The 27,517-nt window shown below is 41.8% G+C and overlaps 1 protein-coding gene across 2 annotated transcripts in view; it reads right to left on the minus strand.

Annotated features, from left to right (window-relative positions):
- OTULIN (OTU deubiquitinase with linear linkage specificity) overlaps positions 1 to 27,517 on the minus strand; it is a 99,694-nt gene that overhangs the window by 21,703 nt on the left and 50,474 nt on the right. The window contains exon 7 of one of the 2 annotated variants that reach the window (XM_073630860.1): positions 13,974 to 14,117. The exons of the other annotated variant lie outside the window; for it this stretch is intronic. Within the exon in view, the coding sequence (XP_073486961.1) occupies positions 13,974 to 14,117 (144 nt within the window). The remainder of the gene's footprint in view (positions 1 to 13,973; positions 14,118 to 27,517) is intronic. 2 annotated transcript variants of the gene reach the window in all.

Genomic DNA, 27,517 nt, shown 5'->3' on the forward strand with positions numbered 1-27,517 from the left:
TTTTCCACCTTTAACGTGACCTATAAACTGTACAACTCAATTGAAAAACTAACTGAAATCTAAACTACAATAATGTGGTTGCATAACTGTGCAGACCCTTTTATAACTGGGGATGTAGCTGTGTTTAGAATTAAGCAGTCACATTCAAACTCATGTTAACTAGGAGTTAGCACACACCTGCCATCATTTAAAGTGCCTCTGATTAACCTCAAATAAAAGTTCATATGTTCCAGTAGGTCTTGCCTGACATTTCCTTAGTGCATCCTACAGCAAAAGCCATGGTCTGCAGAGATTTTAAAAAGCATCAGAGGGATCTCATTGTTAAAAGGCATCAGTCAGGAGAAGGGTACAAAGGAATTTTCAAGGCATTAGGTATACCATGGAACACAGTGAAGACAGCCATCATCAAGTGGAGAAAATATGGCACAACAGTGACATTACCAAAAACTGGACGTCCCTCCAAAATTGATGAAAAAACGAGAAGAAAACTGGTCAGAGAGGCTGCCAAGAGGCTTACAGCAACATTAAAGGTGCTGCAGGACTATTTGGCTGTGTGGTACATGTGACAACAATCCCCCATATTCTTCATACAGTTGCAATAAAAAAAAGTATGTGAACCCTTTTGGAAAGATATGGATTTCTGCACAAATTGGTCATAAAATGTGATCTGATCTTCATCTAAGTAACAATAGACTATCACAGTCTGCTTAAACTAATAACACACAAATAATTAAATGTTACCATGTTTTTTATTGAACACTCCATGTAAACATTCACAGTGCAGGTGGAAAAAGTACGTGAACCCCTAGACTAATGAGATCTCCAAGAGCTAACTGGAGTGAGGTGTCAGCAAACTGGAGGCCAATCAATGAGATGAGATTGGAGGTGTTAGTTACAGCTGCCCTGCCCTATAAAAAACACACACCAGTTCTGGGTTTGCTTTTCACAAGAAGCATTGCCTGATGTGAATGATGCCTCGCACAAAAGAGCTCTCAAAAGACCTACGATTAAGAATTGTTGACTTGCATAAAGCTGGAAAGGGTTATAAAAGTATCTCCAAAAGCCTTGCTGTTCATCAGTCCACGGTAAGACAAATTGTCTATAAATTGAGACAGTTCAGCACTGCTGCTACTCTCCCTAGGAGTGGGCGTCCTGTAAAGATGACTGCAAGACACAGCGCAGACTGCTCAATGAGTCAGCTAAAGACTTACAAAAGTCTCTGGCATATGCTAACATCCCTGTTAGCGAATCTACGATACGTAAAACACTAAACAAGAATGAATTTCATGGGAGGATACCACGGAGGAAGCCACTGCTGTCCAAAAAAAAACATTGCTGCACATTTACAGTTTGCACAAGAGCACCTGGATGTTCCACAGCAGTACTGGCAAAATATTCTGTGAACAGATGAAACCAAAGTTGAGTTGTTTGGAAGAAACACACAATACTATGTGTGGAGAAAAAGAGGCACAGCACACCAACATCAAAACCTTACCCCAACTGTGAAGTATGGTGGTGGGGAATCATGGTTTGTGACTGCTTTGCTGCGTCAAGGCTCGGATGGATTGCTATCATCGAAGGAAAAATGAATTCCCAAGTTTATCAAGACATTTTGCAGGAGAACCTAAGGCCATCTGTCCACCAGCTGAAGCTCAACAGAAGATGGGTGTTGCAACAGGACAACGACCCAATGCATAGAAGTAAATCAACAACAGAATGGCTTAAACAGAAGAAAATACGCCTTCTGGAGTGGACCAGTCAGAGTCCTGACCTCAACCCGATTGAGATGCTGTGGCATGACCTCAAGATAGCGATTCACACCAGAAATCCCAAGAATATTGCTGAACGGAAACAGTTCTGTAAAGAGGAATGGTCAAGAATTACTCCTGACCGTTGTGCACGTCTGATCTGCAACTACAGGAAACGTTTGGCTGAAGTTATTGCTGCCAAAGGAGGTTCAACCAGTTATTAAATCCAAGGGTTCACATACTTTTTCCACCTGCACTGTGAATGTTTACATGGTGTGTTCAATAAAAACATGGCAACATTTAATTCTGTGTGTGTTATTAGTTTAAGCAGACTGTGATTGTCTATTGTTGTGACTTAGATGAAGATCAGATCACATTTTATGTCCAATTTGTGCAGAAATCCATATCATTCCAAAAGGGTTCACATACTTTTTATTGCAACTGTGTATCTGGGCTATGGGATGAAGTGGCAAGACGGACGCCTTTTCTTACGAAGAAAAACATCCAAGCCCGGCTACATTTTGCAATCACATCTGAAGTCTCCCAAAAGTATGTGGGAAAATGTGTTCTGGTCTGATGAAACCAAGGTTGAACTTTTGGGCCATAATTCCAAAAGGTATGCTTGGTGCAAAAACAACACTGCACATTACCAAAAGAACACCATACCCACAGTAAAGCATTATGGTGGCAGCATCATGCTTTGGGGCCATTTTTCTTCAGCTGAAACAGGGCCTGTGGGGTGATCTGAAGAGGGCTGTGCACAGGAGATGCCCTCGCAATCTGACAGATTTGGAGTATTTTTGCAAATAAGAGTGGGCATAAAATTGTCTTGTCAAGATGTGCCATGCTGATAGACCGATACCCAAAAAGACTGAGTGCTGTAAAAAAAAAACAAAAGGTGCTTCAACAAAGTTATTTTATTTTTATTTCCCTCCACCTAAAATACTTTAGTTTGTTGTTCAACTGAGGTGTATAGTTTATAGGTCACATTAAAAAGGTGCAAAAAGTTCTGAAATTATTTATCTTTGTCTAATTTTTTTACATCACAGAAACCTGACATCGTAACAGGGGTGTGTAGACTTTTTATATCTACTGTATATTTTTGAAAATATATGTGTCTGCGGGTTATTTTTTGGTCGATTGCAGGACAACATGCTGAGCTTCAACAGCAGAAAGAACACCACCACAATACTAAGAAATAAAAAGGAAAAGGACAATAGCTGATGTCATAGAGCATTCTAAATTTTCACACTGAAAAAAGGAAAATGACTGAAGCCTAAAGACAAGAAAAACACTTCAAAAACATTAAAGCGGGGTTCCACCCAAATTTTGAACAATATCTGTATGTATGTATTCTCTTCCTTGCCTAGATGCTGACATGCCATTTAAAAAAATTTAAATTGCCGTAATTACCTTTTATTTTTCTATTCTTTGCACTTCCTGGTTCTCCTCCCATGGGAGTAGGCGTGTTTCTAGCCTCTCCCAGACTCCGCACAGTCTCCTGGGAGCTAGTCTCAGGCTTCCCAGGATGCCACTGAGCATGTGCGGGAACGAGCGGTGAATGCTGGGAGCACAGCATTCACCGCATCCAGGAAATAAATGCTTGTGGGCTTCAAATGCCCACAATGAAGATGGAAACCGCCTGCAGTGAATAATATAAGTTATTCTTTCCGAGGAAATCTGACACAGGCGGACATATTACACACAATATGTGAGTATGTAATGCTGAGAAGAAAAGTTTGTGAATGAACTCAAAAAAAAAAAAAAAAACACAATAGATAGGTGGACCCCCGCTTTAAGGCTGGGTTCACACTGGTACGACACGACAGTCGTACCACTTTGGATCCAACTTTGCCCTGCGACTTGAAGTCTGACATGCGTCCGAATTCAATGAACAGGGATCCGACTTTGATCCCCGACAATACCAAGCACTGTAACTAGTATGAATCTTTAGGGGGAACTCCACGGAAAATGGTAAAAAAAAAAAAAAAAACCTGGCATGGGTCCCCCTTCAAGAGCATACCAGGCCCTTTGGTCTGGTATGGATTTTCAGGGGAACCCCCACACCGAAAAAACGGCGTTGGGGTCCTCCCCCAAAATCCATACCAGACCCTTATCCGAGCACACAGCCCGGCAGGTCAGGAAAGGGGATGGGGACGAGCGTGCGCCCCCCCCCTCCTGAACCATACCAAGCCGCATACCCTCAACATGGGTGAGGGCTCCATTTATAACACGTAGATAATGCCTTCAATAAAACGTCCAGCGACTACTCCACACTCACATTACCCCCACTTTTTAGGTTACAGGTTGTGTAATGCAGCGGATGGTGTGTAGCCTGCTGTGTGCAATGGAGTAGTCTCTGTATAATGCTATAGAACACTCACGAGTAAAAGCTAATCTTCGTCACATGACCTGTGAAAGTCCTACAACAGGTTTTCCCCTCCTTCTGGCATTTTATCATTTTTCCCCTCCATTAAAATGACTGGGGCTTTGCTTGTTAGAGTCCCAGAGCTGTGCTTTATAAATGTGCTGGATTATTTTTTTTAAAGCAGCGGCATGTCAATGGTTAGGCCATACCACTGCTTAACAAATCGACCCCCCTACCCTTTAAGTCACTAAAAAAAAAAAAACAAAAAAAAAAACAAAACAAAAAAAAAAACAAAACAAAAAACAAAACAAAACAAAAAACAAAACAAAACAAAAAACGCATAAATATGGATTAACATAAGATCATTAAAAATGTACAAAGATATTGCATTTATTATAAAATGGAGTTTAACCACTTCCATTTGGCTGGCCAAAGACCAGAGCACTTTTTGCGATTCGGCACTGTGTCTCTTTAACTAACAATTGCACGGTCGTGCGACATGGCTCCCAAAGAAAATTGACATCCTTTTTTCCCCACAAATAGAGCTTTCTTTTGGTGGTATTTGATCAACTCTGCAGTTTTTATTTTTTGCGCTATAAACAAAAAAAATAGCGTCAATTTTGAAAAAAAAAAAAAAAAAAAAAAAAAAAAAACGCATTATTTTTTACTTTTTGCTATAATAAATATCCCCAAAAAATATATAATACATTTTTCCCTCAGTTTAGGCGATACGTATTCTTCTACATATTTTTGGTAAAAAAAAAAAATCGCAATAAGCGTTTATTGATTGGTTTGCGCAAAAGTTATAACGTCTACAAAATAGGGGATTGTTTTATGGCTATTTTATTTATTTATTTTTTTTACTAGTAATAGAGGCGATCAGCGTTTATCGTGACTGAGACATTATGGCGGACAGAACGGACACTTTTGGGGCTATTTTGGGACCATTCACGTTTATACAGCGATCAGTGCGATTAAAAATGCATTGATTACTGTGTAAATGTGACTGGCAGTGAGAGGGTTAACCACTAGGGGGCGCTGTAGGGGTTACGTGTGTCCTAGGGAGTGATTGTAAGTTTGGGAGGGATGGGTTATGTGTGACATGACACTGATCACCGCTCCCGATGACAGGGAGCTGTGATGAGTGTCCTATCACTAGGCAGAACGGGGAAATGCTTGTTTACATCAGCATTTCCCGTTCTTCTTCTCCGTGAGATGATCGCGGGTATCCCCGCTGACATCGAGTCCGCAAGACCCGCAATCACACTCACAGAGGTCGCGGCGGGCGCCCGCAAGCCACTTCGTAAAGGACAACACACAGGCACATTAACATGCCTGTAAGTGCCATTCTGCCGATGTATATCGGCGTGAGCCGGTCGGCAAGCAGTTAATCTATGTTTCTTTGCAGCTATACACACATCACAGACAAATACAAAGTGGAAAATAATGTGGGCTAAATGCTTGGAATAACTGGATTCAATGAACAAAAGAGTTGGTTACTCTAGTACATTCTGGCCTTGCAGAAGTATTCCAACCTTGAAAGGGCAAAATGAAATGATAATGTATCATAAACACTTGGCTATGATTACGTTTATATTTGGCTACCAAATTAACAGTATAAATATAATATTGTAAGTCCGGTCCTTGGATCTGGTGGCAGCACTTTTTCTTTTAAGACTATTTATTGTTACCTGGTATTCCTGCCAGCAACACACTCTCTGTCCTAGAGTAACAAGCACTTGCTCCTCACTTTGCTGTATCTACAGTAAGGGAAAAAAAATATGATCCCCTGCTGATTTTGTACGTATGATCAGTCTATAAAAAAATGCATTTCAAAAAAGTTATAAATTGATGTGCATTTTAACCACTTCAGCACCGGAAGATTTTACCCCCTTCCTGACCAGAGCACTTTTTGCGATTCAGCACTGCATCACTTTAACTGACAACTGCGCGGTCGTGCGACGTTGCACCCCAAAAAAATGAATGTCCTTTTTTCTCCCACAAATAGAGTTTTCTTTTGGTGGTATTTGATCACCTCTGAGGTTTTTATTTTTTGCGCTATAAACAAAAAAAGAGCGACAATTTAAAAAAAAAAAACAAAAAAAAAAAAAAACGCATTACTTTTTACTTTTTGCTATAATAAATATCCCTCAAAAATATCTAAAAAAAACATTTTTTTCCCTCAGTTTAGGCCGATATGTATTCTTCTACATATTTTTTGTAAAAAAAAAAAAAAATTGCAATAAGCGTATATTGATTGGTTTGTGCAAAAGTTATAACGTCTACAAAATAGGGGATAAATTTATAGCATTTTTATTATTTATTTATTTTTACTAGCAATGGCGGCGATCTATGATTTTTATCGTGACTGCGACATTATGGCGGACATGTTGGACAATTTTGACGCATGTTTGGGACCATTGGCATTAATACAGTGATCAGTGCGATTAAAAATGCATTGATTACTGTAAAAATGTCACTGGCAGTGAAGGGGTTAACACTAGGGGGCAGTGAAGGGGTTAAGTGTGTTCTAGTTTGTGATTTAACTTAAGGGGGATGGGGACTGTGCATGGAAGATAACAGGTATATGGGTTACGAGCTGAGATTAGGAGCACTCCCTTTAAAAGATCTCAGCTTGTTACCTGTATAAAAGACACCTGTTCACAGAAAGCAATCAATCAGATTCCAATCTCTCCACCATGGCCAAGACCAAAGAGCTGTCCAAGGATGTCAGGGACAAGATTGTAGACCTACACAAGGCCTGAATAGGCTACAAAACCATCGCCAAGCAGCTTGGTGAGAGGGTAACAACAGTTGGTGCGATTATTCGCAAATGAAACAATCACAAAATAACTGTTGATCTCCCTCAGTCTGGGGCTCCATGCAAGATCTCACCTTGTGGCGTTTTAATGATCAGGAGAACAGTGAGGAATCCGCCCAGAACTACACAGGAGAATCTCGTCATTGATCTCAAGGCAGCTGGGACCATAGTCACCAAGAAAACAATTGGTAACACACTACACCGTGAGAGACTGAAATCCTGCAGCGTCCGCAAGGTCCCCCTGCTCAAGAAAGCACATGTACAGGCCCGTCTGAAGTTTGCTAATGAACATCTGAATGATTCAGAGGAGAACTGGGGTGAAAGCGTTGTGGGCAGACTCACTGTGTTTGGAGAAGGAAGAATGCTGCCTATGCCCCCAAGAACACCATCCCCACCGTCAAACATGGAGGTGGAAACATTATGCTTTGGGGGGGGGTTGGGGGTTCTTTTAAGGGGACAGGACAACTTCATCGCATCAAAAGGGACGATGGACGGGGCCATGTACCGTAAAATCTTGGGTGAGAGCTTTCTTCCCTCAGCCAGGGCATTGAAAATGGGCTGTGGATGGGTATTCCAGCATGACAATGACTCAAAACACACGGCCAAGGCAACAAAAGAGTGGCACAAGAATAAGCAAATTAAGGTCCTGGAGTGGCCTAGCCAGTCTCCAGACCGTAAAAGGGTTTGTAAACCTTTGTGGTTTTTCACCTCAATGCATTCTATGCACTGAGGTGAAGAACCTCTTGCAGTGCAGCAGCCCCCCAGTGCCCCCGTTTAAAGAGGATGTTCGGGGCCACTCTGTGCAAAATGAGCTGCACAGTGGGAGGTAAGTATAATATGTTTGTGGTTTTAAAAAAAAAAAAAAAAAAAAAAAAAAAAAAAACACAACCCAAAAAAAAAATATAAACCATCCTTTACAATTACGTTAATCCCATAAAAAATATGTGGGAGGGAGCAGAAGGTTCGAGTTATCGAACATCAGCCTCAAAACCCTAATGACCTGGGAGAGGATCTGCAAAGAGGAGTGGGACAAAATCCCTCCTGAGATGTGTGCAAACCTGGTGGCCAACTACAAGAAAGTCTGATCTCTGATTGCCAACAAGGGTTTTGCCACCAAGTACTAAGTCATGTTTTGTGAAGGGGTCAAATAAATCGATTGCAAATCAATTTACAACTTTTTTAAATGCGTTTTCTGGATATTTTTAAAAATAAACCTACCATTAAAATTATAGACTGATCATTTCTTTGTCAGTGGGCAAACATACAAAAATCAGCAGAGGATCAAATACTTTTTCCCCTTACTGTATAAAGTAAGAGTGTTGTCACTCTAATGCCTCGTACACACGATCAGACTTCCCGACAACAAAACCGTGGATTTTTGTTCGAAGGATGTTGGCTCCAACTTGTCTTGCATACACACGGTCACACAAATGTTGGCCAACAATTACGAACGTAGTGACGTGCATGAAGTCTCCATTACGAATGCTAGTTTTACAAGACAAAGCGCTTCCGGCTCGTCCTTGATTCCGAGCATGCGTGGACTTTTGTGCGACGGACTTGTGTACACACGATCGGAAAGTCAGACAGCAAACGTTTGTTGGCGGAAAATTTGAGAACCTGCTAGCCAACATTTGTTGGCGGAAAGTCCAACAACAAATGTCCAATGGAGCATACACACGGTCGGACTTACCACCAGCAAGCTCAAATCCAACATTTCCTGTTGGAAAATTTGATCGTGTGTCCGCGGCATAAGACATGACGGAATTTAGGACTACAGAACACGTTTCTCTCCCCTCAACATCCACAACATAGAAAATGTTCTAAATGAATGGGAACTAGTGCGCAAAACCACAATGTGGGCAAGAAAATCTTGAACCTGACGGTAAACCACCCGATGGAGAGCCGCCAACATAGACAGGTCCACTCAGTTCCCCAAAATACAATTAAATAAAAGATATGTGGCGCTATTCCATCAATCAGTAGTACCACTCGAAATATAAAATATAATGGGCCGATCAAACCCCACCTTCTACAGTAAATATCCGGAGAAAGTACCCAATAAATATTAGCATACCAAGTGAATAAAAAATGGTGGAGATACAATTCTAAGGTATGGGAAAATTTAAAATCTATCAATATACTATCAAGTGCTTAATCAACAATACCAGTTTCCCCTCGTTATGTAAAAACAAAATATTTTTCTATGTGGATCTGTGAAAAAATAAAACTAACTTCTCAAATAAGATGCTCAAAACCAAAGTACATGTGATAATGATGAATCAGTGCCTTACAAACAAATCAATACCTCATACATATTCACTGTGAATGAAATAAATAAATATATGGATATAAATATGACTAATATGGTAAAGTGACCCTTAATCGTGAGTATGCATATACAAATATTAAAGTGACAAAATAGTGCAAAGATGTTCAGCATAAAATGTGCAATAATTGATACATGGCCAAATGCAAATTTCAATCGTACCATAAAATTATAATAAATAAGTAATAAAAATAATAAATTAATAGGGCAGCCAATCCCACCACAGGGATGCTGTCCCAAACAGTGACAATAGTGTAGTAAAGTCCAAAAAAGTGCAATAGTGGTAGGTGTTTTCCACAGCAAAGTCTTTACACACAGTGCTAAACCAATGTGCAGTGATTTTTTCTTTTTTCTATGCACGTTTTAGTGCATCTCCCAAGTGTTTCCCCCAGCCTCTCACCTCCAGAAGCGGCCCCCAATGGGCCAAGTAGAGCGGGTGGATAATAACTAGGAAAGGATGTGTTCCCTGCAGCGTGTCTTTAAGCATCAAATGAGTCTGTCTCTCATCCCCAGCTTCCAGCGCTTTCAGCGGTCCCAGCAATTTAATCAAGAACAGAGGAGAGGTCTCATGGTGTAGTATTTAAAACATTTATTTGAAAAAAACGTAATAACTTACATTAAAATAAGCAGCAAACGGTAGATGTAAGCAAAGCTTCCGGGTTCGGCCGTCCCCGTGAAGCGTCGGCACCTGACTCCTCCTACCCTGACGCGTTGCATCACAGCACGTGACTTTATCAAAAAGTCACGTGCTGTGACGCAACGCGTCAGGGTAGGAGGAGTCAGGTGCCGACGCTTCACGGGGACGGCCGAACCCGGAAGCTTTGCTTACATCTACCGTTTGCTGCTTATTTTAATGTAAGTTATTACGTTTTTTTCAAATAAATGTTTTAAATACTACACCATGAGACCTCTCCTCTGTTCTTGATTAAATTGCTGGGACCGCTGAAAGCGCTGGAAGCTGGGGATGAGAGACAGACTCATTTGATGCTTAAAGACACGCTGCAGGGAACACATCCTTTCCTAGTTATTATCCACCCGCTCTACTTGGCCCATTGGGGGCCGCTTCTGGAGGTGAGAGGCTGGGGGAAACACTTGGGAGATGCACTAAAACGTGCATAGAAAAAAGAAAAAATCACTGCACATTGGTTTAGCACTGTGTGTAAAGACTTTGCTGTGGAAAACACCTACCACTATTGCACTTTTTTGGACTTTACTACACTATTGTCACTGTTTGGGACAGCATCCCTGTGGTGGGATTGGCTGCCCTATTAATTTATTATTTTTATTACTTATTTATTATAATTTTATGGTACGATTGAAATTTGCATTTGGCCATGTATCAATTATTGCACATTTTATGCTGAACATCTTTGCACTATTTTGTCACTTTAATATTTGTATATGCATACTCACGATTAAGGGTCACTTTACCATATTAGTCATATTTATATCCATATATTTATTTATTTCATTCACAGTGAATATGTATGAGGTATTGATTTGTTTGTAAGGCACTGATTCATCATTATCACATGTACTTTGGTTTTGAGCATCTTATTTGAGAAGTTAGTTTTATTTTTTCACAGATCCACATAGAAAAATATTTTGTTTTTACATAACGAGGGGAAACTGGTATTGTTGATTAAGCACTTGATAGTATATTGATAGATTTTAAATTTTCCCATACCTTAGAATTGTATCTCCACCATTTTTTATTCACTTGGCATGCTAATATTTATTGGGTACTTTCTCCGGATATTTACTGTAGAAGGTGGGGTTTGATCGGCCCATTATATTTTATATTTCGAGTGGTACTACTGATTGATGGAATAGCGCCACATATCTTTTATTTAATAGAAAATGTTCTGTAGTTTACAGGGATGAATTTTTTATGGTTGATAACATTGCTTCATATAAAAATGCAAAGCGTGCACAGGAACATGTGGGCTCCCTAAATTTCAGGCAGGTTTAACAGATATTTTTTTGCACTTATTAAATCAGATATAACTAAACACTTCAATACTTTTCAAACTATAACCGTTTTCTGCAAACATGTTATAGAATTTCAGTACAGTTTCAGTTTAGCTGATCCTAAAGTATATAGCCAAAAATAGAATTTTTGTATTTGTCATAAAGTTCTTTTCTTAAAGTCAAATAAAGCGGAACCTAACTGTATCGGAGTGTGACAAACTAAAAACAATATTCTACTCATTTTTAAATATTGAAAGTAAACTCGCCCATCCAACCATTCATGTCTTTTATTTTGTTAATAAAGCACTTTGACAAACACCCCCTAGCATTTCTAGCCGCAGCCATCTTGAGTAAGGGCAGATGATTCATGTAGTATTTACTTCCTGAAATCCATATGCCCTTAGGCTAGGCACGCACGCATGCAAAAGGGTGTGCATAGCTGCGAAAGCCCCTCCATCCCTCCTCCAGATGAAGTAAAAAAAAAAAAAAAGATTCCTTGGATGTATGACATTTTGGCCTAGGCGAGAAACCAGGAACTGAAGAAATGTAAAAAAAAAAAAAAAAAAAAGTTTAAAATAGATACGAAGTGGGCAGCAACTAGGCAAACAGACTGTGCCAATAGGTCCAACAACAAGGATCAACAGACCTAACTTCAGAGATGCTGCAAAAACCTTTGACTTGACATCCATGTGGTAAAACTTTTGAAGTAAGAACAGAGGACCTGGTGGTGGCCTTACAAAATTCCCAGAAAATGTCCACTGATCTAGTGGAATGGGCACATAAAAGCACAGGAGGAAATTTGTCACTAAGAGTGTGTAAGTTCTAGCCACTAGATCAGTGGTTCTCAACCTTCCTAGTGCCGTGACCCCTTGATAAAATTTCCCAAGTTGTGGGGACCCCTAACAGTAAAATAATTTTTGTAGCGTGGGTTGTCGGCACCCAAGACAAGACAAGTAGTTTGCGCCCCTAAACCCATGGACATTTAGCGCTCCCTGAGTTCCTTCCACTCATACAGTATTATAACCCCTTATGGTACAATTTATGTACCACTCTTTCTCTTTGTTCCCCTTTTTCCCTTTTATCTCTCTCTATCCTCATTTCTTGTTTTTTTCCCCACCTCTCTCTCTAGCCATCTTTCTTGTTCTTTCTCTTATTCTTTCTCTCCCTTTTTCTTTGTTCCTCCCCCTCTTTTCTTCCCCCTTCCCCCTACCATGTATTTTTATTCCTTCTATTACTCCTTGGTGGGGGAATGGGATGAATGGCAGTGCTGGGGGGAGTTGGGATGAGTGGCAGTGCTGGGGGGAGTTGGGATGAGTGGCAGTGCTGGGGGGAGTTCTGATCAGCCAACTTAGGTGCTCTTGATCAAGGTCATCTGCTGATCAGAGAAGTGTAGTTGGGACTTTTAATGACCACTATAATCACAGGTAGTGTTACTCACTTCACTGTGTCCCTGGCTTCATTGTGTCTCCAACTTTGTGGTTTCTCGCAGCAGTGACACCTATGCCAAAATCAGGAGATAGGGTCTCCTTCAACCCCTCACCAGTCAGCTGACCTCTAGTCTCTGCCCCCCAGCCATGCCGTGAACAGAATGGGCGGCTGCAAAGAGGCTGAGTGGGGGCCCGCGGGCTCCAGGAACAGCCCAGCTGGGCGGCTGAGAAAAGGCTGGGAGAGCGGTGTGGGCTTCAGGAACAGCCCAGCAGTCGGTGACCCCTGGCAAATCATGATTCCACCCCTAGGTTGAGAACCACTGCACTAGATCCATCTTGTGATGGTGCACTTGGAAGCAAGGTGTCCCTTGTGAGGTCCTGAGAACAGGGCAAATAGGGAATCCATTTGTCTGATCAAAGCTATAAATTTGAGGCAAACTATAAGACAGCTCCAACTACATCTAGGCAATTAAGAGATTTCCTTTGGATGCTTTGAAGAAGGGCATAAGGATGGTAGGGCTATGTCCTCGTTGAGGTGGAAGACTGATACCACCTTGGGAAAAAAGGACGGTTTTGGGTGTAAAACGAACTTGTTTTTGTGAAGTATGAGGAGCAACTCCTTACTGATGATAGCTGCCAACTCAAAGCATGTCTCACAGACATAACAGAAACAAAAAGGCTACTTTGAGAGAAAGATGATCTAAGGGGGACATCCCTGATGGGTTCAATGAGTGGTTTCTGACAGGCAGAGAAGATCTGAGGAAGCAAAGGGTGCTGCAATGGCAGCTTATTGTAAGCTACACCTTGAAGACTTGCTCTTTCAGAACACTTAGGGCCAAGTTCTAATCAGGGCCTGATTGTAGCACAGACTGAATGAGAGGCACAGAGAAATCTCTGGGATTGAAGTGCCTGTGTTCACACTAGGCAAATCAGTGTTTCCAGGTATGATAGTAGATCTTCCTGGAAGTGGCTTTTCTTGTTGAAGATTTGGAGTGGATGGTGTAGCAGTCAGTAGTGGGGTCAGGGGAATGAGAGTTGATGAGGGAAAGGACAGGAGAAGATGGTGGTAATCCTGGAGAAAGGAGCTAATGGTGAAGCAATAAGGAAAAAAGAATGCATCGGGATCTCCATACCCATTGTTCACTTGTGTGGAGAGAAGTTGCAGCTTTCTGTACCATCTACTACACAATAGGTGAGGCTTAATGCTAACAGAAGCCTGGTTTATTAATTAAAAAAATAAATCTATGGATTTCATAGATCAGCAAAAGGCAAGAGTAACTTTGTAAATGGAAGTTATGAAGTGGAAACTTACCTGAATTAAATCAGCACTGTTCAACCATTGTGGAAGCTCAGCAGTTTGACTAAGACACTGAAATAACGTAGCTCTTAAGGCACAGTAGTTGTCGCCTCTAACTTGTCTTATAGAACCAAAATAGTGAGACACTTCTTTATAACCCTGAAAGAGTTAGAAAGATGAACTATTTAGAGGACATCACTTGCACATATGACATATCATTACTTTAAAAGAATATATCTCTTGTCTATTTTAAAGTGAATCTGTGCCATTGCCCTTCCTTTCACTCCCCAACCTCCCCGTGTAGAAGCCGAGAGAGAATACCATGTTTAAAAAAAATAAAACAACTTGTAATCTTCACAACTTGAAGATTACACAGGTTACTGATTATTCTTTGCTTGTACCAGTTTAACAAAACTGGGTTGCTCAAGTTTCCAACCATCAAGCATCTACACTGTCTCCTGGAAGGAAAAGCAGTGTTCCTGCTACCTGGTGTTTCCTTTTGTACATATAGGAAGCACAGCATACTTGCATTTGGTCCCACTCTACAAATATCACCTGTTAAGAGATTCCCAAAAGGGATGACCAGCAGGAACTTTTCACACAAGCAGGCCACCTAGTTTATTCAGCTGACAGCAGAGGTAGGGACTAACAGCAGGCAGTTTGTGGTGCGGGGAAGGGAGTGTAGAGAATGTAGATGAGGAATGTTTATGGAGAAAAAGAGAAGAGGAGAGGTGGAGTCATTCTATAGTTCATCAGGATCAGGGCTGACAATACTGATTAGGATTTCAGTTCAGCAAAGTACAAAGATAAATGTAGGAGGCACCTGAATCTCTGTCAAACCAAAGAGACAATTTTCAGTACTTTTGATTTTAAAGGGAGAAGACATGGGGATATGAGAATGTACTGAAGAGATTTACTTTAGTTCAGCCTAGACATTAGGGATGGGGAAAAATCGATTTGAAACTTGAATTGAGTTGAGAGGTCAAATAGATTCAAATTTTCAGCAAACTGATTTTTTTTTTTCCACTGCGCTGGTCCTAAGCAGCTGCGGGAAGGAGTTTTTAGGCGAGGCCCTGGCTTCGGCCTAGTCCGCGAGGCCGAACGCCGCGCATTGAGCCTAAGCCACGGCCTGGCCTAAAAACTCCTGCCTGCAGCTCCCCAGGACCGGGCGCTGACACCGCGCCGGTCCTGAGGAGCTGCGGGCAGGAGTTTTTAGGTGAGGTTGCGGCTTCAGCCTAGTCCGCGAGGCCAGATGCCACGGACTAGGCCGAAGCCGTGGCCTCGCCTAAAAACTCCTGCCCACAGGTCCATCAAAAAAGAAAAAAAAAAAAAAAAAAAACACACCTCGATTCGTATCGTGAATCGAGTTTTTTAAATAAATGAATAAATAAAAATCGCTGATTTTTTTTTTTTGGGAGAAAATCAGCCAGCTCTACTAGACATACACTTTAATTTATACTATGTGTTGCAGTTTTTTTAACATAAAAATGATAACTGAAAAAAGGACTATTTAGGGAACTAGTTAGATCGTATACTATACAATGTTAAAATGTAAACTTTTAAAAACGTGGCAAAAGCATTAAATATACTAATGACAGTGTAAATGTACACCAAAATCTGACAATGCCTATATTCCCGATACCTTTCATGTAAAAATAGACATGGGTAGCTGCTTTCTACATGAATCCGAAGATATGAACAGCATAATCTATATTGGGAATACAGGTCACAGAAAGCAAAAGATTTTCTTAATGTGAATATATACTGCCACCAAGTGTTAAGTATACACTAGACAATGTTCACAACACTATCAGTACATTTGTTGGAATAATAACAGCTGCATGGTATCTATGAAAGATAATCATTACGTAAGAGAAAATTTAAAGAGACCCTGTCACCAGACACTGCTTATACATTTATAGGCACCAACTAGAAACTCTTGTTTGAACCTGAGAATGCTTCCAGAGTATCACCATTTACCATGTTGTAGGTCACCACATGGATATGTTTTGTTTTACTTTGAGGTTTTATTGAGTCTTTGTATGTACGGTACATCTCTTTCGCAATAAAAACCTTGCTTGTTTCAACGTGGAAAAAAAAAATTATATATTACATTGAACATAATACATCATGTGTAAATGTTATACATATGGGGATGGGCTAAAATTTAATTTTGAAAGCGAGACCCCCATAGGTTGTTTGAAATTAAGCAAATCAGTAATATTTTAAGTCAATGTAATAAAATAAATTATTTTCAAGAGCTACAGCTGATGCCATTTAGTAATACTGGGGAATCCCCCTAAAAACACATTAGATACATACAGTAGTGGTGAGATAGTTCTTTCTAGAGATGCAATACATTAGGTACACATTTCTTATAGTTTGCAATCTTTTGGGCCTTTATCAATATTTTTTTACCATGAACTCAAACCATCATAAAAAATTATATTTAAACTGAACTGCAGCCAAATTTAAAAACAAACATCTGTAACAATCCACACCTTTTCTTTATGATTAACAAAAAAACATCAATTACTTATCTACAGTGCCTTGAAAAAGTATTCATACCCCTTGAAATTTTCCACATTTTGTCATATTACAACCAAAAACATAAATGTATTTTATATGATAGACCAACACAAATTGGCACATTATTGTGAAGTGGAAGAAAAATGATAAATGGTTTTCCTAATTTTTTACAAATAAATATGTGAAAAATGTGGCGTTCATTTGTATTCAGCCCCCCTGAGTCAATACTTTGTAGAACCACCTTTCGCTGCAATTACAGCTGCAAGTCTTTTTGTCTCTACCAGCTTTAAACATCTAGAGAGTGACATTTTTGCCCATTCTTCTTTGCAAGATAGCTCAAGCTCTGTCAAATTGGATGGAGAGCGTCTGTGAATAGTCATTTTCAAGTCTTGCCACAGATTCTCAATTGGATTTAGGTCTGGACTTTGACTGGGCCATTCTAACACATGAATATGCTTTGATCTAAACCGTTCCATTGTAGCTCTAGCTGTATGTTTAGGATCATTGTCCTGCTGGAAGGTGAACCTCTGCCCCAGTCTCAAGTCTTTTGCAGACTCTAATGCCGCGTACACACGAGTGGAATGTCCGACAGAAAAAGTCCGACAGAAGCTTTTCATCGTCTATTCCGATTGTGTGTATGCCTTATCGGACTTTTTTTTTTTTTTTTTTTTTTTTTTAATTCTGACGGACCTAGAAATGGAACATGTTCTAAATATTTCCAACGGAACCAATTCCTATCGGGAAAACCGCTCGTCTGTATGCTGTTCCGACGGACCAAAAAGGACGCATGCTCTGAAGCAAGAACGAGGCGGCAGCTATTGGCTACTGGCTATTGAACTTCCTTTTTCTAGTCCCTTTGTACGTGTTGTACGTCACCTCGTTCTCGACGGTCGGACTTTGGTGTGACCGTGTGTATGCAAGACCGCTTGAGGGGAATTCTGTCAGAGTTCCGTCGGAGAAACCTTCGGAGTTTATTCCGATGGCAAAACCGGTGGTGTGCACGCGGCATTATAGGTTTTCTTCTACGATTGCCCTGTATTTGGCTCCATCCATCTTCCCATCAACCCTGACTAGCTTCCCTGTCCCTGCTGCATCCCCACAACACGATGATGCTACCACCATGTTTCACGTTGGGGATGGTCTGTTCAGAGTGATAGGAAGTGTTTGTTTTCCACCACACACAGCGTTTTGCTTTTAGGCCAAAAAGTTAAACTGGTCTCACCTGACCAGAGCACCTTCTTCCGCATGTTTGCTGTATCCCCAACATGGCTTTTCACAAACTGGAAATGGGACTTCTTATGGGTTTCTTTCAACAATGGCTTTCTTCTTGCCACTCTGCCATAAAGGCCAGATTTGTGGAGTGCACGACTAATAGTTGTCCAGAGTTCCATGGGCCTCTTGGCTGCTTCTCTGGTTAATGTTCTCCTTAATTAAATAGAAAGGATACCAGAGAAGAACACAAGAAAGTGGTCTTCCTGGACCCAAAGACAGTTACTGTGGATATAGTGGGCAATAATGGGAGAGTAGTATAAAAAATGAACAATGTTTATTAACAGTACCGAATGCTAAAATGTACAAAAATATCACCAACAATTGGTTAGATATAGTTGGTCCAACAAACACTAATGGATGGGCCTATCGAATGCAAAATGCACGCGGTATGCCCATTGTTCATTGTTTTGTGGGTCTGGCCAAACAATAACAGACATAAAAAGACATAAAACATACACAGTGCAGGCACCTGTATTACCACATATACAGAAGGTCCCTATGGCTAAACGCCAAATATAATTGTTAAAAAACCTAGTAGATAATTACAAAGGGGCATTGTGCAGATGTGGTCCCCCGGGGAGTTAGGGATATTTGAATTAGGCCAGAACAAGAACTGCCAATCTAGTGATAACTCCGCTGAGAAATGTCACCATCTGCTGAATGTTCTTAGTAAGTGGATAGCAGGAACTTCAAAAGGTAGGTTTTGCATGGCCATGCTTAAAACATTCCATTCACAAAAGTCTATTCCTAGGGTTAAAGAAATAATATGACATTAAGAGAGTCTCTCTCAAAGTATGGTGATTAATTAGAACCGTACAGTTGATTAAAGTGGCCTCTGCCAGGTGCTATTCGCATAACAAAGCAAGATAACTTGAGATTGCCTGGAACTGTCCTTATAGTTCAGTATAAGTCATTTACCAGTGGTTTGATGTCTATCACTGCACATTGTCCCAGGATCCACATTTACCTGAGCAGTGCCACACAAGTGTTAGCAACGGATCTATGCGGAGATGCCGAATGAAAACAAAAGCTGAAAGGATTACGTTACCGTCTCTTGATAGTATGAGGATGGCAGTCAGCGTCTCCTATGTTTCTGTGGCAACACAACATCTCCGTAGTTTCTCCACTTGTGATAAAAGTGCTGTCTATGATGTGCTGTGTCATATAGGAGCGTGGTAAATGGCACTCCGCTTGTCCATGGGTTCAGGCTGCAGCTGTAACATATGACAGATAATCACCTTGCCGTTTGGCAGTTCTGTATGGAGAGATTCAATTTCTCCTATCTGAGGTCCCCGTCTCCCATTGGAGTAGGAAGATGACTGGGTCGGCGTCTGCACACTGTGATTACGTCGACGCGTTTCACAACGTCATGTCACGTAGCTTCAACTGGACGTGGAGGGAGTTAACAGACATCTCTCCCTCTTATTGCTCAGAGATGCTGTCGCCCCTCCTTCTTCAGTTTAACCAATAGATTTAACAGGGACGGGCTGAAAAGACAATACCAAGCCTGGGTAGGAGTTCTATTTTGTGTCTGACATTGGTCTATGTTTTCACAGTTCTTATGGTGAGATGGTCGCATTTAGATAGTTATACCCGAGTAGAGAGACAAAGTAGAAGACAGAGCCTATTTAAACTATACCTCCCAGCTAAAGCCCCTATCCTTCCTAATTCCCTATGGCATTCATACATAACATGTACCTTAACGAAAGTAAGCAATAAAAAAGCACCATAAATAAAAATAAAAAAAATTTTTTTTTTCTTCCCTTGAGTATGCAACGTATACTTTCTGCCCTAATGGCCTAAGTAGGGGGACATGGACTTCTTCTTCTGGTATTGCCTTGAAGTCTCCTCCTCTCTCTACTATCTCCTCATCTTTTTTGTCTCCTTTACTGCACTTTACCTGGTCTTTTGTGGCATATATCCTTACTCCGGTCCCTGTTTCCCCTTTCCCAGTGAAAATTACGGCACCGCTATATTTTTTTTTTTTTTATTTACTTTTTTTATGGTGCGCTATTTATTAATTGCTTACTTTCGTTAAGGTACATGTTATGTATGAATGCCATAGGGAATTAGGAAGGTTAGGGGCTTTAGCTGGGAGGTATAGTTTAAATAGGCTCTGTCTTCTACTTTGTCTCTCTACTCGGGTATAACTATCTAAATGCGACCATCTCACCATAAGAACTGTGAAAACATAGACCAATGTCAGACACATTGAACTCCTACCTGGGCTTGGTATTGTTGTCTTTTCAGCCCGTCCCTGTTAAATCTATTGGTTAAACTGAAGGAGGGGCGACAGCATCTCGGAGCAATAAGAGGGAGAGATGTCTGCTAGCTCCCTCCACGTCCAGTTGAAGCTACGTGACATGACGTTGCGAAACGCACCGACGTAATCACGGTGTGCAGACGCCGACCCAGTCATCTTCCTACTCCAATGGGAGACGGGGACCTCAGATAGGAGAAATTGATCTCTCCATATGGAACCGCCAAACAGCAAGGTGATTATCTGTCATATGTTACAGCCGCAGCCTGAACCCATGGACAAGTGGAGTGCCATTTACCACGCTCCTATATGACACAGCACGTCATAGACAGCACTTTTATCACAAGTGGAGAAACTACGGAGCTGTTGTGTTGCCACAGAAACATAGGAGACGCTGACTGCCATCCTCATACTATCAAGAGACGGTAACGTAATCCTTTCAGCTTTTGTTTTCATTCGGCATCTCCGCATAGAACCGTTGCTAACACTTGTGTGGCACTGCTCAGGTAAATGTGGATCCTGGGACAATGTGCAGTGATAGACATCAAACCACTGGTAAATGACTCATACTGAACTATAAGGACAGTTCCAGGCAATCTCAAGTTATCTTGCTTTGTTATGCGAATAGCACCTGGCAGAGGCCACTTTAATCAACTGTGCGGTTCTAATTAATCACCATACTTTGAGAGAGACTCCCTGAATGTCATATTATTTATCTAACCCTAGGAATAGACTTTTGTGAATGGAATGTTTTAAGCATGCGCATGCAAAACCTACCTTTGAAGTTCCTCCTATCCACTTACTAAGAACATTCAGCAGATGGTGACATTTCTCAGGGGAGTTATCACTAGATTGGCAGTTCTTGTTTTGGCCTAATTCAAATATCCCCATCTCCCCGGGGGACCACATCTGCACAATGCCCCTTTGTAATTATCTACTAGGTTTTTTAACAATTATATTTGGCGTTTAGCAATAGGGACCTTCTGCATATGTGGTAATTCAGGCGCCTGCACCGTGTATGTTTTATGTGTTTTTATGTCTGTTATTGTTTATTCATTGTTTTGTGGGTCTGGCCAATGTGAATACCGCGTGCATTTTACATTCGATAAGCCCATCCATTAGTGTTTGTTGGACCACCTATATCTAACCAATTGTTGGTGATATTTTTGTACATTTTAGTATTCGGTACTGTTAATAAACATTGTTAATTTTTTATACTACTCTCCCATTATTGCCCACTATATCCACAGTAACTGTCTTTGGGCCCAGGAAGACCACTTTCTTGTGTTGTTCTCTGGTATCCTTTCTATTTAATTATGCTTGTTTTTGGTTACGGATATGGCCTCCACATCTGAGGAGTGGCATTGGGCGAGAGACTACTATTTATGACTAAGCATGAGTTATAAGGGTGGCCTCCCCTCTTAGTTTCTTTAATGTTCTCCTTACCTGGCCTGTCAGCTTTTTTTTTTCTTACATAAGAAAATAGTTTTTATTGTACAAAAAGCAATAAGTATAAAATTACAACTTCCGGATCTACGTAGGCACCTGAGGTGAGAGCCAATATTGTGCTATCAGTTTCTTAGCTAGATATAATAGCTTGAGTAGAGCAGTGTAGGTAGATGGGGAGTATAATTCCTCTTCTAGGTTACCAAGCAGACAAGTAGCCGGACACAGTGGTAATTGTAACCGATAGATACTGTTAATGACTCCAAGCACATTTTGCCAGTATCTCATCAGTTTTGGACATTTCCACAATAGGTGTATCAGAGTGCCAGGGTGAATTTGGCATTTTGGACACAAGGGGGAGTCCCTCCTACCCCTTCTATGCAGTTTAACAGGGGTTCTATAGGTCAGATGAAGAATAAACAAATGTGATAGTTTCTGTGAGGCAGATACAGAAACCAACAGGCCAGTAGCTAGGATCTGCGTCCATCTTTCCTCATCAATAGGGCCGATATCACATTTCCATTTGTCCCTACACGGTAACAGGTCCGGAGCCTGTATATATGATAGCAGACATGCGTAGATTCAGGAAATACTGCTTTTTTTTATCAGAGGTAGCCAAACTGAGGTAATTAAGTCAGACTCTTCCATGTGTAAATTCAAACTTCTACCCTGCACTCTCAGCGTGTTTCACTTGTAAGTATAGATGATAATGGCTATTGCGAAGCTGTGGAAATTCCTGTCGCAATTGGTCATAAGGTTTCAAAGTGGACCTGTCGAACAACTGCGAGAAGTATTTAATTCTAGCCCTCTGCCATACTGAGTAGCCAGGGATTTTGACCAAATTCGGGATATGAACTATTACGCCAAATTGGAGTACATGCAAGGAACCCTGTCATCCCCATTCTCTTTTTAATTTCCTTCCACAGTTTGGCAATTAGTTGTACAGTTGGGCATTCTGGTAAGGCCGCCGGGATTCCCATTTCCAGTTGGGACATCGTTGCGTATTCCTCAAGGTCAGCAATGTCCTGGAGGGGTCTAGCGTTTCCTGCAGGTCCCACACAGAAAGGTGCTGCAACTGCGCAGCCAAAAAGTATGTAAAAGGAGTGGGGAACTGCCATTCCACCCAATTCCTTAGGGTACTGCAGCGTGGACAGTTTAATCCGAGCCACACCACTCTTCCAAATCAGTGTTCTGTATTGCGATTCTATGCGGTTGAACCAGTAGCGTGGTATCCACAATAGAGCGTTAATCTTGTCAAAATGGTATGGCATATTATATATATATATATATATATATATATATATATATATATATATATATATATATATATATATATATATATATATATATATATATATATATATTACACACCATTTTGACAAGATTAGCCCTACCAGTCACTGACAGGGGTAGTTTACACCAGCTAATGCTCTTGTGTTTAAACTTCTGCAGCAAAGGTTTGAGGTTTAATTTAATATAATGTCCAGTGTCCCGGTCACCACAATCCCAAAGTATTTAAAGGAGGGGACTACTTCTAATTGAGACATCTATTCGGGAAGAGGGGACCTCTAAGGGATCTAGCACCAAAAGGGAGGATTTGTGCCAGTTAATGGTGAACCCCGAATATTGTCCAAACTGGTTTATTAAGCACATGACAGATTTCAGGGAACCAGCAGTGTCCCCTAAAAAGATCAGGGTGTCATCTGCATAAAGGGAGAGTTTGTCCTCCCTCTCGCCACGACAGAATCTAACTACCTCTGGAGAGGCTCTAATCTTGGCTGCCAACGGCTCCAGAGCCAGAGTGAAAAGCAAGGGTGAAAGAGGGTACCCCTGCCTAGTCCCCCTGAACAGTGGGAAGGCCTCAGACAGAGCTCCATTGATTCTAACTCTCGCTCTAGGATCCGCGTATAGCAACTGCACCCAGGGGAGAAATGTCTTCCCCACACAGAACCTCCGCAGCACCGCCCATAGGTATCTCCACTCAACGCTATCAAAAGCCTTGGCAGCGTCAAGGGAGAATACCGTCTTGTTGCCAGGATTATCTACTGGGAGCTGGATATTCAGGAATAGTCTACGTATGTTCAATGCTGTCGATCTGGCTGGTATAAAACCCAACTGTTCCAGATGCACCAGTCCAGCAACCATACCCGCCAGTCTGGTTGCAAGTACCCTGGCCAATAGGTTAACATCAGTGTTAATCAGAGAGATGGGTCGACAGGAATCAGGTAGGAGTGGGTCCTTTTCCAGGTTTCGGTATTACCAAGATAACCGCTTCATGGAATGAGGGAGACTACCACCTTTAAGAGCCTCAGTAAGAGTTTTTAACAGAACAGGCAGGGTGGGCTTGCTATACCTCTTATAAATCTCTGCAGGGAGACCGTCAGTACCTGGGGATTTGCCATTAGCCATGGCCATCACTGCTTCAGTTAGCTCTTCCAACTTAATATCCGTACTCAGTGCCCTACGAGCAGTTGGAGATAAAGTAGGGAGGGGGCATTGATCTAAAAATTGCAACTCCTCCCTCTGTTGGGGCAGCCTTAGACGAGTAGATATCCTTGAAAAAAAAAAATCTTTAAATACATCTGTCATGCTATCCAGTCCATGGATACATTCCCCCGCAGGGTCTTGAATAGAATCTATATGCGATTTTGCCTGCTGGGACCGGGAAAGCACAGCCAGCAAGTGGCCAGTATTCTTCCCTTCTTCAAAGTACCATTGCTGTAAGAAAAATCGCTTCTTCTCCGCATCGGTCAGTACATCTTTTTGGTGAAGAGTCTGAGCTTCCAACCAGCTACGCTCTAAAGGCCTGTGTGGGGTTAGCTATATAGGTTTCCTTTGCTTTTTTTAGCTTCATTCAGTACCAGGGATTCCCATTCTTTGGTGGTTGTTTTAATCTTACCTGTTTGATGAATAATTAGACCCCTGAGGTGTGCCTTAAGAGCATCCCAGACAACTCCCTCAGGCCGCTGTGCCCTCATTTTTATAAAGTCATCCAGGGCTCTCAGTATTGAGTCGGCAGAGGGGAACAGGTGGAGCTAAAATTGGTTCACCTTCCACAGCCTCTCCCCCAGGATATCCGGGACAGAAATTAGCGCTCTGAGGGAGTGATCTGAGATACTACGTGGCACATATTCTATCAGGGAAATCTTTTGCATAGCCAGAGGATTACATAGGCAGAGATCAATTTGTGAAAGAGCTCTATGTGTTGCAGAGTAACATGAGTAGTATTTCCGTCAGGGTACCTGTCCCTCCACACATCCCCCAGACCGAGCTCTGCAATTAGCCTAGCGAACAAAGTATGACCAGAAAGGTCTACTTGGCGTCCACTGTGGGGCGACCATTTATGCAGTTGTCTATCTAGAAGGTTATTAGAGTCTCCCATGACCCAAACAGGTACAGTGGGATATGGTGCAATAAATTGAGCTAAGCAGTTCAGGCTCTCGGAAGAGAAGAGTGGAGGGACATAGACATTGGCAACAATACATAGCAAACCATCAAGTTTACATAGCAAAAAAAAAATCTGCCCCGATTGTCCACTCATGAAGGAAGCAGACTAAAAGAAACAGTGTGAGATATTAGGATGCTAACGCCTCTGGAGTAGGATGTATGGGTGGAGTGAAACTGTACAGGATAGCGGCGGGACCTTAGCATAGATATAGTAGTTGGCAAGAGGTGTGTCTCCTGCAGTCACACCACTGCAGAATGATATAATTTAAGAGTCGAAAAAAAAAGCTTGTCGCTTCACTCCATCCCCCAGCCCCCTCACATTCCATGAAATCAGATTATATTCAACGGCCATAAGTGCTGTACTGCGTTATAAGGGCGCATAAAGGACTGGTACCCGGTAGCAGGCGGGTAAAGTAGAGATATACTAAGAGCATGGTTGCAAACATTATAGGTATTAAGCAAGGAAGTGTATAAATTTGTTGCCTAGAGGCCGAAGCAGGTCTGGATATACATCACCGCAGCATGCATAGTCCGGCTGTTAGGGAGGAGGACAAGTAAAGGGGTTAGTGGACAGTCACACAGTTCACATTGCGAGGTATATCTCCACTCTGGGCCAACAGAGCCCAACGTAGAAAAAACTAAATAAACAGAAATAAAAATAAAGGATGAGCAACTGCATCCCCACAGAACTCAGGGAGCAAACTTGAGTGGAACATCCACGCGGGACAAATGTTGAGGGGGGGCCAATGTTTCCGAGTCACCCTTCGAGCTGAGGGGACTTGCAAGTTCCACTTAAAGAAAAGCGTTAAATAGAGAGCGCAAAGTGCATCTACAACGCCTTAAAGAGGTATACAATTCCCAGAGCAATGGGTTGGCGCAGCTGGTATCCCAGGGCTACTCCTACAAGGAGATAAAGCAAGCAGAGCTTCCTAGATCAATCTTGCCTATGTTTCCGCGGGGTATGTTCCATCCAATCTAGCCATTCAGAGGCCACAGCAGGGTTGTCAAAAAAATGGATTTCATCATTGGCTGACACCCGAAGCTGAGCAAGGTATAACATGGCGTAGGAAACATCAAAGCGGCTGAGCCGCTTCTTTACCTCTAAACTTTGCCCGTTTTCTTTGCATGTCTGCAGAAAAATCAGGGAAGATGGAAATCCGGACGTTGTCCATCTTCATAGCCTCTCCCTTGGTTCTGGCCAGGTAAAGAGCAGTGTCTCTATCTTTGAAATTCAAGAATTTAAATAAAAACGGTCTTGGCGGTTCACCAGGGCGAAGAGGTATGGCAGGTACACAATGTGCTTTTTCTACACCACCAGGTGAGAGAAGGTTTCTTTGCCAAAGGTTTCAGTGAGCCACCTTTCAATAAAGGCAACAGGGTTTTTCCCTTCAGCTCTCTCTGGTATACCCACAGCCCGCACACTGTTCCTTCTCATCCTGTTCTCCATATCTTCCAAGCATGCAGCGTGGGTGGAGGTCAGGTTTTGCACTTGGCGTACCTCGTGTTGTAATGGTTCCACATCATCTTCTATAGCGCTCATACGGCCTTCCAGGGCTGCAATGCAGTCCCTCAGCTTTTGCATGTGCTGTCGGATCAAAGCAAACTCCAGCTTCACTCCTTTAAATTCTGTGGTTAGATTAGTGAGATTAACATTGCAGGATGAGATTACAAGAAAGATTTCTTCTAGAGTGGGCTCTGGGTCTTGAGTGTCATGTGCAGTGGGATCCCTGTCTGTGTTCAGGAGTGCTGGAGTACTCACTGTGTCCTAGAGAAGTTTTGCCGGGTCCTCAGCCCATTGCTGCTCTGTCTCATTCTCCACAGGGTGATCAGGATGGGTCCCTGCTGCGCCGCTGGTCCCCTTAACAGAGGTATCCATGTGGTGGGACTTGCACCGCGTCGTCCGGGGCCGCTTGCAGATATTTACCACGCCGGGACATATTTGTTATGGCCGGGGACGATACCTATCGGTAGCCCGGGGTATACTGTGCACAGAGTTAGGCTGCAGTAGTGGAGGCAACGTGCAAGAGGGATAAAACAGGTTGGAAGTCAGGAGTCTCAGCGGAGAGAGCCTTCAGTATGTCCTACTCCATGTGCCGCAAGCCACGCCCCCCGGCCTGTCAGTTTATGTGGACGGCCATGTCTTGGTAGGTTTGCAGTTGTGCTATACTCTTTACATTTTCAGATGATGGATTGAACCATGCTCCGTGAAATGTTCAACGCTTGGGATATTTTTTTTATAACCTAACCCTGCTTTAAACTTCTCCACAACTTTATCCCTGACCTGTTTGGTGTGTTGCTTGGTTCACTAAGGTTCTCTAACAAACCTTTGAGGGCTTCACAGAACAGCTGTATTTATACAGAGATTAAATTACACACAGATGGACTCTATTTACTAAACAGGTGATGGCAATTGGTTCCACTAGATTTTAGTTAGGGGTATCAAAGTAAAGGGGGCTGAATACAAATGCATGGCACACTTTTCAGATATTTGTCAATCATTTGTCTATCAATTTCCTTCCACTTCACAATTAGGTGCCACTTTATTTTGGTCTATCAGATAAAATCCCAATAAAATATATTTAAGTTTTTGGTTGTAACATAACAA

Source organism: Aquarana catesbeiana, linkage group LG05, assembly GCF_042186555.1.
Source record: "Aquarana catesbeiana isolate 2022-GZ linkage group LG05, ASM4218655v1, whole genome shotgun sequence".
In the NCBI taxonomy this organism is placed as follows: domain Eukaryota; kingdom Metazoa; phylum Chordata; class Amphibia; order Anura; family Ranidae; genus Aquarana; species Aquarana catesbeiana.